This window comes from Pteropus medius, unplaced genomic scaffold, assembly GCF_902729225.1.
Source record: "Pteropus medius unplaced genomic scaffold, Ma_sr-lr_union100, whole genome shotgun sequence".
NCBI lineage: Eukaryota > Metazoa > Chordata > Mammalia > Chiroptera > Pteropodidae > Pteropus > Pteropus medius.
In genome coordinates this window covers 7,117,100-7,129,705 of record NW_024349803.1, presented here as the reverse complement: position 1 = coordinate 7,129,705, position 12,606 = coordinate 7,117,100, and the positions used below count along the sequence as shown (strand labels likewise).

Here is a 12,606-nt window from a genome sequence, read left to right as displayed (position 1 = left end):
CACATAAAATCAAAGAATAGCCTGGTAGTTACCAAGGACAGCAGGGAGGGGGAAATGGAGAGTTTATGGTCAAAGGGTATAAAGTTTTAGTTATGCAAATAAATAAGTGCTAGAGCTCTATCACACAGCATAGTCTATATCTAACAATAATACATTATATACTTAAAATCTGCTAATAGGTAGATCTTATGTTGTGTTCTCCTAAAACACTCATACACAAATTTAAAGAGGGCAGGAGGAAACTTTGGAAGTAATGGATATTTTTATGGCCTTGATGGTGGTGATGGTTTTATAGGTGTACAATTATCCCCAAATGCATTGAGCTGTATGTACAACTTTTAACATGCCAATTATATATTTCATTAAATGGGTTTAAAATTTTTCTTTTGATGTTCAATTTGAAGCATGATGTCTTTGATAAATCTGATTAAATGGCTTACTTTACTCTTCTATTTATATATTAAAACATTTAAAGCATGTAGAAATAAATGTGTCATTCTCAATTAAAAGGGGAAAAAAAGATGCCACAGAAAATGCCAGACCAAAGACCAGGGCTGGTAAAATTTTTCTGTAAAGAGCAATAAATTAAATATTTTGGGCTTGTGGATGACATATAACATCTGCATATATTTTCCTTTTTTTTTTTACCTGCCCTTTAAAAATATAAAACGACTCTTTGCTTGCACACTCAAAGGAGGAGTTTGTCAGCCTCTGAAGCAAAACATATTCTACTAGACTCTTAAGCTCCTGCGTACAGAACTACATCACCCTTCTTCCTACAGCCACATCCCAAGTGCAGAGCATGGCACACACTAGATGAAGCACGAGTGCTTGTTAAATGAATAAATGAGTAAGTAAATCGTAGTGGGGGAAAATGTTCTAAAAGCTGAATTTATACAGTTTTCCTCATCAGATTCTTTTCTTTCATAAAAAACTCCTTACACAACAGCAGTAAGAAAACATTACTTGTTTATTACAATGCTAGATGGTATCCCCTATGTAAGCGAGCTGTCAGCTAGCTTACAAACTGGCAGAACACGAGGACTTGCTAGATTCCTTAAAATTCAAAAGGCTGTATAGCTCAATTTATAAATTTTTAAACACCAAAATCAAGCTAAATAATATTGCCACATAGTTTGAAAATAATCAAGCTACAAAACAGAATCATAGATTTTTATATTCTTTCAAAGTGTTCCTTTCTTATGCTGTCAACAAAAATTTCCATGGCTTTCAAATTTTTTAGTTTCTAAGACCTTTCACATCTACTACAAAGGAGTTACAAACAGTGGGGAAATAAATTGAGCTTACAGTCTCAATAACCTCAGACTTTTTTTCCATAAAAATTTAAATTATAAATATTCTATTAATGCTTTTTATAATTCCATTAATTCTTTTTTTCAGTTATTTAACAAGTATATTTCACACTAACCTCAGGCTGTGATAATTGTATACTAAAGACCTCAGGCAGCCATTTCCTAAGTGTTACAATACAGAATTAACCAGTAGGATTTATTCATACTTACAGTTCCTTCTCAAGCTGTTGCTGAATTAACTTTGCTGATTTTGCCATTGTAATGTCTGTAAAGAAATAAAGACGTTGTAGTTTAAACCGGAAAGGGTCTTTTCCCAAAACTTCTTGCACACATGGAAAATACCCATTTAAACCATTAAGTTTCTTCCCCTACTCCCTTTTTTAAAGAGCTTCTTATCACTAGTGGCTTCATTATCAAAGTAAGCTTTATATTTGCATGTATGGGTTTTCCTACAATAATGCTTATAAATATAGTAAGCTAGTGACTCTAAAATTGACTAGCTCTATCATCAAAGTTTTCCACACGTTAGATCTTTTAAATCAACATATATATAAATCCAGCCAGTGTAACAAAAAGAAAACCTGTCAGCTTTATGATTGTAACAAGAGCCTTCCCTCCAACAGAAATAACCTGTCACATAAAAGTAAACCAAGCACATTTCCAGCTGATACGAAGATGGTATGTTACAGCATCAAGTGCACATTGGTAAGAAACAAGTGCTGGCTGGATATACAGCAGAAGCCAAAAAAATATTACCTCTTCTCCTCACGCTAAATAGAAGAAATAAAGAGAAGGTCAGGTAATGATGCAAAGACCAATTCTTGATTAGGCGTTGTTAGCATTATTACCTGATCACTTCTGAGAAATGAGTTGGGCTTTTCAGAGAATCAGAATCTTAGATCTGAAAGAGGCCTGTAAAGATCAACTAGTTTATTTTATTTTAGAGGTAATGAAACTGAAGCCTGGTTTGTTGGGTGTGATTAAACATTTTTAATGGTTATTGGGCTAAAGAAAAACAACTAGTGCAAACTCCCTTTGATGAAATATGGTAGATGGTAAACTAGTTTGAGAGACTTCATCTGTTCCTCCACAACTGTTTACCTGATATGACGAACTGTCAATTGGAGGAACTTAACTAGGTAAAGTAACATGATTCCTTTGTCATTCCTTAGAACAGCCTATTAAGACTAATGAAAATGCAGGAGTAAATACTTTAAGACTTAAAAATCCTTCAGTTTATAGTTCATTAGCAACTGCCTCTCAACCAAATAATAACAATTGTAGGTAATAACTATAGTAATTCTTAGTTGCAATCTCAGAAAAAAATGTCAGTTATTAGAGCCAAAAAACAGATGGCACCTTGCTTATTGCAGGCAATTAAGAATGACGGTGTGTTCTTCAAACTCATACTGTCAATGAGAACTTGATACAGAAACTCGGCCACATCTTTCACCTCTCGCTGAAAGGCTGCACTATCCACAACAAACACAACAGCTCTGGAGGGGGAAAAAGAAAAACAAGGATGTGAGCATGCAATAGTGCAGCATTATGTTGAAAAACTATATCCTTAATTTTGTCCAATTCAATCCTAATGAATAACAGACTCACATGCAGGTATGTGCACATGTGGTCACACAACAACAGTCATTGCACTGTATCTGCAGCAGGACTGGTTCCAGGTTCCACCCCCCGCAATGGATACCAAACTCCACGGATGTTCAAGTCCCTTATATAAAATGGTATAGTATTTGCATATAACCTATGCACATCCTCCCGTAATTTTAAATCACCTCTAGATTAGTTTTAATATGTAATACAATGTAAATGCTATGAAAAGAGTTGTTATGTGTTGTTTAGGGGAAAATGACAAGGAAAAAAGTCTGTACATGTTTAGTACAGACACAACCACCACAGGTCTAACTACATAGCACATACACATCAGCAACAGCATAACATTTTCCCCTCAAATATTTTCAATCTTTGGTTGGCTGAACCCACAGTTGGCTAAACCAGAGGATGAGGAACCTATGGATGCAGAGGACACACTGTGCTCACTTAACAAAGGACTACTGGGTACCACTATTTATCAATGACTGTATCTATGAAGACAACAGGAAATGATGCCTGCTCTCAAAGACAAGGAAAATGCCATAAACAAAACTGTGTGATAAAATACAAAGACAGATCTATGTACTCGCTGTCATAGGAACAAAGAGGAAGATCATTTACATGAGACCAAGTCAAGAAGACTTAAGGGAGGATATAACAGTTGAGCTGAATTTTAGCCAGACTAAAAATTGGGGCACGGACTGTCTGGAAAGTAGTCTGTGCAAGGCACAAAGGAGTGGAAGGAACATCATGCCTAGGAGAATGCAAGGTAAGATGGTACACAAAAAAGTGTACCAACACAGTAACACTTTCAAACATTATCTCATAAAATTCTCATGAAATCCTAGCAAACGTAGGCATGCCACTCAGAAATGGCTGACCCCAGGGTTCATGGAGGTCCATGCTCTTTCCACTCTAGGATATCAAGCTGCCTTCTGAACACCACCAGAGCAAACAACATGGGTGGCCTTTATATACAGATTTCAGACAAGCCCATTCCACTTCCTACTTACCTGGCTGAAGCCTTAAACCGCTCTAAGAACTGAAGTCTCAAGCTCTCGTGGCCAGGGAGGTCAATCAAGGTCAGACTAGTGCCCTAAGGACAGCGGCAAGAACATTAATGTTTCAGTCCTGATTCATGTTCATAACATAAGCCTTTCATATATGATTTCAGGTATCACATGAGTAGCCAACTAATCAAAAAAAATGTTCACTATAATTAATTAATCAAATGTTCAGTAAATATCTTGTGTTTATAAATCACAAGTAAAAAGATATTATCCCTAACAAGGCTTATAATATAATCAGAAAAATCAACACAATGTAAAATTACATATACATAAATGTAAATTTGTAAATATGTAAATGTAAAATCACGACTTTGATAAATGTTCTTAGGGTACATGAGAAACATGACCCTGTCTGGGGTAGTCTGGGGTCCATCTGAGGCTAGGGAAATACACTGGTGTGAATAAAAGCAAATACATGTGAATAACAGTAATGAATATTCACAAATGAAATAATATAAGAATCTATATTTTGTCATAAAGCATGCTACCATTACAGGGACCCCCAATCTTTATAACAAAACATTTTTACATTTTCATCATAATTTAAGTATTGATATACTAGACATATCATTTGTTCCAACTCTGTTGATATTTTGTGTCAATTCTTGATCCAGATAATGTCATTGAAACAGGGAGGGGTTGTGCCCCTACTGAGCAGACTCATTAAGTGCTTTTCATTCCAGGCCTTCATTTTTGAGCTCAGGTTCAATGTAGATGTAACTATGCTCAATGATAAGACTCACAGATGCCCTGGCGCATGTATCAGACCTCTGGATCATTTCTTGGACGTTCTACTTTATCCACAGCCAGGCTTAACCACTATTCAGCAGGAGGGAGTCAACATTATGTACAGATCTTATATAATTACACCTGAATTCATGGTTTCCTGTCACTTAGTCTGTGCAGTCTTTTATGGGTAAATATACGATGTGTATTGGCCTTTTTTTTTTAAATACTGGTAAGAATCTAGGGACCTCCAGTTGAGACTCACTACCAAATATAATCAGCACTGCACTACACACTACAAAAACAATCCAGAAGATACATTACTATATCCATTATTATCTTGGGAGAGAGAGACTAGATCTAAAACATAAGGGGGATGAGAGGAGTAAAAAAAGAAGGGAGGAATGTTCAACATACTCAGTGGAAATATGCAAGTCTCAATAGCATGCTCAATTTGGAGTGGTCACACTGCAGGTGCTCAGTAGTCACAAGTGGCCAGAAGCAACTCTATTGGAAAGTACAGGTCTAAGGCATACCCTGGAACACCTCACTTAAAACATCTGATACAACTGCCTCAAGAATTGACGATCTCCCAAATCTAAAATTTCAAAACCTGAATCCTTGGGAGTTTTAAAAGGACTGAACCAGAAAGAGTGCCATTAATGAAAAAAGCAAATATATCTCTAAGACATTTAAATGGATCTCTTTCTCTTTGCTTACGTTTAATTCTGGAGGCACCAGAAAAATAGGGATAACACAAGGAAAAGGGGACAAGGTCTTTAATATCACCATCAAATTCATCTATATCTACATCTACCTCTCTAATCAGCCACCCACCAGACTTCCTCCACTCACTCATTAAATACTTATTAAGCATTATAATTGGCTTGGTGGTCACTAACGACCTTCTGGAGCTACACAAGTACATAAAAAGTCCTTCTTGTGATTCCTTATTGGTATTTTTTTGAAATATACTCACGTATACTCTTTAAGATATCCACTGCAAGACTATTTGTAAAAGCAAAAGATTACAACAACAAACTAAATGTCTATTAACAGGGCTCTTATTAAATAAGAACTTAATTGCATGGTACAGCCACATGACAGAATTCTATGCAGCTCATAAATCAACCAGGTCCAAATGAGGGAGAAAAAACAAAAATCAAATTATCAGTCATATTGTTAAATTAAAGAAGTAAATTATAAATAAATAAAATAATGGGCTGAACAGAATATTAAAAAGAAAAATCTAACGGATATACAGATATGTTCATATACATATAGACTGTGGAAGGGTACCCAGGAAAATGGAAAGTTATTACCTCTTAAGAGAAGACTGGGTAGTAAGGACAGGAAAGGCAAAATACTTTTCAACAAATATTCTTTTAAATTTTTGTCCCATGTACATGTATTATATATCAAAACATAAATAGAAAAGGACTTAATGCTCATCCTTAAGAACTTATGGTAAAATTGTAAACTAATACAGTGTGATGTAACATCAGTGCACAGGAGGTTACAAGGCAGAGGCCATGATTAAATCTGCTGCTTGGATGGTCAAGAGCAGAATTTGTCACATGGGCTATATGTATCCGTAAAAATAAGCTACACCCTCAGTATAATTTATCCTAGAAATGTCCCTTCCTGACACACCAAAGTAAAGTAAAGCTGTCAGACTCCCAAGGTTTTAGGAACCCCTCACCCTGGTATTGTTGACTCTGTAAGCAGCAGAGCTGTCAGTGATGGAAGTCTGAGTGTCTCTGTAAAGGCCTGTTAACAACTATAAAAAAAAAGAATACAGAGGTGATCAGAGTAAACATCTAAATAGCAAACCTGAAGAGTAATTCTGTCCTAACTCTTAGATGTCTGGTCAAATAAATGAATGTTGCTTACAATAGCTGAGGAGAACCATACTGATTTTTTTCCCTTTACTTTTAGAAAAATCTAATTGCAAACTTCATCCCGATTCCCAAGAGAAGGGGGAAAATTCACAATTAGTTTCAAACTATTATTTTCAAATAATAGTTTCAAATGGTTAGTGGCCAGATTTACCAACATTCAATAAACATTTTTAATGATTAAAAATGATTAAAGAATATATTTCTTTAGAAGGGAAATAATTTATATGCTCAAAAGGAAGATAATAAAGACCTCTGCTACTCTCCAAAGCAAGAAAACAAACAAAAAAGCAGTTAAAAATACTAAGTAGATTAAAAATAAATATTAGTGAAATGAAGCCTAAGTAGCCCAATATGTCAAAGAATCACCTTTTTAAAAAATTTCTTTGACAAGATCCCAAGAGAGTAGATTATACAAGAAATTATACACCATATACAGATCATTGTCTTCTACTTCTTCAGCTATTCTAGGCATTAAGAGAGTTACAAAAAAACCTTTAAATGGGATAAGGACTAAATATCAGTATCTGGCAAGTGCAAGAAAACAGAAATGGTCAAAAAATTCCAGTTTATGAGTTTTCAAGAATCTTTTTGCCCCTCTCTCCCCCACTGAGTCAAAAATTAACTCTCCAGTGTCAGCATCGGCTTCTTTTCCAAAGTAAACCATACAGGAATAATGAGATGCCCTAAAATTTTCTATCAAGTTTAGGAGAGATGTAAACCAAAGCATTTACTCTGACAAAGAGCAACGTTTTCCCGGAGTCACAAAGGCCAACAAGAAGAACAGCTCTGTGACTGCTCCTTCTGCTCCGGATGAACTTCCAGAACACTGTGGAATAGAGAAAAATATCCCAAATTATACCTTGATTATTAATAATATGCGTGTTATAGTTGGGTGGAGAAATTAACAGAAGTCTACCACAGAACACCTCGATCATCTGGAACTACTTTTTATTGTTATTATCACCATTATAATCGTTATTGTTGTTAGGGACCCCGCTGAGTGGCAGCCTCTACCAATTGTCGACTTTTCTGTCTGCACCCCCTACCCTCACTGTGGACTCCTCAAGTGCAATTCTGTTTTATTAACTTTCTATCCCAGCTCCCATACGCAAGACGCTCAAACCTGAAGTAGAGACCTTGTGAGTCTTGGTATTAAAATCAACGGAAGGGAAGAAACAATGAGCACAGGCAAAACAGGGGCGGATGAAGAAAAAATAACCCGTGCCCCAAAGACCGAGACATCACTCTTGGGGTTGCACGGGATCCTGTTGCTTCAAGTAGAGGGTAGGGTGACATAAGGGGTGAGTCTCCCTCTCTAGACGCCCTCCCAGGTGCCTTCTCCGCCCCGCATCCTTCCAGTCCAAGCGCGGACTCGCCCGCCCTGCATCCGCCATAACCACCCGCCGCCTCCTTACCTAGCGTCAGCAGCACCACGAGAAACGCCACCACGACAGACAGCAGCGTCTGATCCCTCTGCTGCAACTCCTGCCGCAAGGAGTCTAAGTAGGGCTGGAAGGCACCCCCGACACCGCCATCATTCCCCGTTCGCCGAGAGTCCACGGAAGCCATGCTGAGATGCGTGGTCTCCGGCGCCGCAAAGCGCAACGTGTCCCTGAGCTCTACGCAGACGTCTGAAGCGGAGCATCACGGGAGTGGTAGTTTCTAAGTTGGATTTTTTTGTTCGAGGGCCGTGATTCGGAAGGTCCTGACGGGAGATGTAGTTTTCTTGGACACTGCTCGTATTGATTTCTCTAGTGACACACGTATCCTTTAAGTCTTAAAGTTTAAGCTATGAGTCAAATGTCGCCGCCCTCTTCATGGTTTTTGACAGAATGGTGGATGAATAAAATTAGTGGCTCAAGAAATCTCCACTGAGGATTTCCATCGCTCCCTTTATGAGGTGAGTCTTGTGAGGAATTCAAGCATTACACAAACATTTCACCTGAATATAATGTGGCATGGGATGTGACAGAGGCTGTATGGTGCTATAAAAGCTCCTGGGGGAAAGTGACCGGAAATGAGCCATGAAGGGTGACAGCTTCTGCCGGCATTAAAGGAGAAAGAGTGCTCTCTACAAAAGAAAACGAGCAATTCAGTGTCCATACACTGTAAATCCAGGGCTGCTAAAAGGTCTCCATTAAAGGAAGCAGCCAGGAAAATCAATAGGAGGGATGGAGCCTTTGAAAATTGCAGCTGTCATTCCTGCCCAGAGGAACAGCCAGAACTCTGCCAGGCAGGTATGTGGGACCAAGATGGTCAGTTCTTCCCGTTTTTTAAGAGAAGCCAAAAAGCAAGATTTTTATGGGAAATTCTTCACTTTTCAAATTCCAACAAGTAATGGAAAACATTAAAAAATGTGTGACCCAAATAAAACACTTTATCAGGCCAGAAGTGGCCAGCCTAGGGACTGCCAGTTTGCAGTCTCTGTCATTAAGCAGATGTCATTTCAACAGAAGTAGCAGGAGATGAAGCAGGAGACGTTGGCAGGAATCAGACCTGAAGGGACGTGTGCTATGCTGAGGAACCTAGACTTTATACAGAATGCAATAAAAAGTTTCATTTGGGGGTGACATAGGTGATTGGCAGGTCAATGCAGAACTATCATTTGAGGGAGAAAGGACTGTAGACAGGGTGACTAGCTGGGAAGAGGGGGCTGTTGCAGTGTTTTGACAAAATATACACAGGGTCTGAACCAGGAACAGAGGTAGGTGTGGAAAGGATGGCACAGATTTGAGAGCTGTTTAGAAAGGAAGTACATAGAATGTGGTAATTAATTAATTAGACATGCTGAAGCCATTGGTGTGGGTTACTGGGAATATCAGAGTGCATAAAGTGAATTGGAAGACTCAGTTGGAGAAATTTTGGAGCTGGGGACGTAGCCAGAATGAAAATTGCCTCTCTTTTATGTATATTGAGTTTCAGGTGCCTTTGGGAAATCAAAAATCTTATATCATGTAGATGATACAAGAAACAAATGTAAAGTTTCAGCAATAGGTGCTAGATTTTCATTTGGGAGTCATATGTAAACAAATGGTCACTAAGATCATGGTAAGTATGAAGAGTGAGAAGAAGAAAGGAACCCATAAAGAAGCCTAAAAAGGAAGAATCAGTGACACAGGAGTAAAACATGTTCTGGAAGTGGTCAGCAGCATCTCTTAAAACAGATAGGGTCCTGTGATGAGGGCTTGAATGAAAAGTGAGCTCAGGGGGAACAGTAGGGTGAAGGTGGAGGTGGGACTTGTATATGGAAGCAAGAAAGTAGTAGGTGAAGAGGATAGATAATGAGAATAACTGTGAATATTCATGAGTGCTGCTACTGTCAGACATTGTCCCAAATTTATTAATCTGTTTAATTTTCACGGTGACTCATGATCCCAGTTTTACAGAGGGCAAACCGATGCAGGGTTAAGTAATTTATCCATTAATGCCAGGCACTTCGACTTCCTTATGTTTAACTGTATGCTCTAACATAGTACAATTCATTTCTCAGGCATTTTTGTTGCTAAATGTAGGCAATAGGGACTCCAGATTAAGAAAAGATGTTCAGAATGTGAGGTTGAAATGAGTAAACCAACTACTTTATTTTAAATTAGCATTGTCAATTAAAACTTTCAGAAACAACAGTAATCTTACCACATTGTATTTCTTTTCTTTCTTACAGTCCTGATCCTTGCTCTGTATCCACCACCCAACACACACACACACACACACACACACACACACACACATCTCCTTTATAATAACCATTGATTCCTCTGTTAGAAACTAAAAGTGCAGAGAAGAAGGGAGGGCCAGACATGGAGAACACATACCATAATTGTCCTAACCATGTAAGAATTTCTAGAGTTTAGCAAATGAAAAAGTGATGCCTTCATGATGAAATTTGGGAATAAGGAAAGGTTTAACAACACACAGTCATATCTATATCTATCTCTGTCTCTCTCTATATATCTATTTATAGATATTTTTTTCCAATTCGTTTCCTGGGTATTATGAAAGCAGAAGAAATGTGCACACCTTCCACATTCAAGACACAAGGTGGTGCTGCCATTCTAAGGAATGATAGCAGGAGAGGCTGAGATCAGCTGCTTCCTGTCCTCACAGCTCCACCTCATGGACACCACAGTCTTCCAGGAGCTCTGTGGGGATGAATGCAGAGGAAGGACATGCAGATACAGACTGCAGCTTGCTGAGAGTATTTTGCTCCTTGATTCAAATAGCAGCAGATAAGAGAGTTGCAATGAAACAAACATAGTGAGACAATTTTTCTTTCTCTTTCATTAATTATAACGTCTCATTCACTAGAAACATTTTTCCCTCCTCCCCTATGGAACCTACCTCAGACTCAGGAACACCAATCACATGATTCCCCTACTCTGGTTTATCTCTTTTACTCTGTCTCGAAAAAATATTTAGAGGATTTTTTAAAAAGAATTAAAATGAGACATACTTATATTAAAAACTCAAGCAATAATGAAAGATTAAAGAAGAAAGCTACAAATTACCTCAATTTTTATGCCTATAGTTTCCGGTGAACATTATTTCAGAACGTTTCTGTACATATATAAGAAGGCAGTCTAGAGAGAAGAATAAATAAAAATACCAGGGACTATAGCATGGACTGCTGTATTTGCGATCCCTAGAACAGTGTCAGGCTCATGGTAGGTGCTCTGTACTTTGTTGACAAATTTCGGTTTATTGACTCATCGAAATAAGACAGTCCCCAAAGGAAGAGTTGCAGGATTTGAAGTGAAGATGGAGTTTAGGTGAATATTAATATTATAAGGCAGAGTGTTGATAGGCTCAAAGTAAAGTAGGGCTGTGTATAAGAAAGTCAACATCAGGTCTTGACCGCAAAGTAGACCCAGGGTCCTATTTCCTTGGATGCTAGAAAGTTAAGAGACATGGACTGTTGGGTTCAGAAACCCCCCTATCTGCAGCTCTGCCCCAAGTGTAAATTGAAGCTGTGATAGGAGTTAGGAAATAAAGGGGCAAACTGGAGAGTTGTTTAGAAGGCAAATCAACAGAACTTGCTGACATTGGACATGAAATGGCGGAAAACAGTAAATTAAATTTTGACCCCTTGCTTACGGTTCCTGGGAGGGTAGAAGACCATGACTTTAGCTGATGTGAAATATGAGGAGGCAACAGTTGGGTTAGGGAAACAGGAGAGGGAGGGAGGGGCAGGATGACCACTTGTTTTTGATTTTTTGGACTTCTGGTTGCTGTGAGAACCCCACAGTACAGATACACAGACAGGAGGAGGTATGAGTATGGACCGCTGGGAGCAGGGGGCATTCACATTGCTTAGGGAGGAACTGGAAAGCCAGAAGAGAAGAACCCCAGGAAGATCTCCCTACAATTTCAGGGCTGACAAGATGAGCCCACAATGAGGCCACAAATGCACAGAGAGAGGTAGGAATCAAAGCAGAGAGAGGCTGTGACAGAAGCTGGGGAGAGTTCCAAGGAAGAGTGAGTAGTCAGCTGTATCAAGTGCAGTAAACAGACTCAGGACTGAAAGGACTAAACTTGGTTTTCTTAGTTGGCAAAAAGATAGTGACCTTAGCCACTGCAGCTGCAGGGAAGTAAGTGGAGCAAAAGACTTATTTCTATATGTTCAGTCATAATAATAAGTGAGGTGTGGAAAGAGTGAGCCTCTACATTTCAGGAGCTTGACTGAGAAGGGGCAATGGCCGCTGTGGGAATCGGGGTCAAGAGATATTGCAGTGATTCACTTTTCTAACAGTTAGAATCAGGACCTCAAGTATACCTGATAAGATTCATTAAAAATATTTTTTAAATATATAAATATTTTATATTCTTTTTCTGTACTCCCTTGAATACTCCATCTCAATAACTCACATTGCATCCTCCTTTTGCCTTTCCTAAGACACACACACACACACACACACACACACACACACACACACACACACACACATACATTTTTGATTCTATTATAATGGCCATGCAGACCTTTTTAGAAAG

General features: G+C 38.4%; 1 protein-coding gene across 1 annotated transcript; it reads right to left on the bottom strand.

The window, feature by feature from the left end:
• Positions 1-1,379: 1,379 nt before the first annotated feature.
• On the bottom strand, positions 1,380-8,253 carry SRPRB (SRP receptor subunit beta). Its single transcript, XM_039837175.1, has 6 exons — positions 8,034-8,253; positions 7,350-7,444; positions 6,420-6,497; positions 3,935-4,017; positions 2,673-2,809; positions 1,380-1,578 (listed from the first exon to the last, which is right to left on the bottom strand). The coding sequence occupies exons 1-6, from the start codon at positions 8,185-8,187 to the stop codon at positions 1,520-1,522; spliced, it is 606 nt and encodes a 201-aa protein (XP_039693109.1). The 5' UTR covers positions 8,188-8,253; the 3' UTR covers positions 1,380-1,519.
• Positions 8,254-12,606: the final 4,353 nt, after the last annotated feature.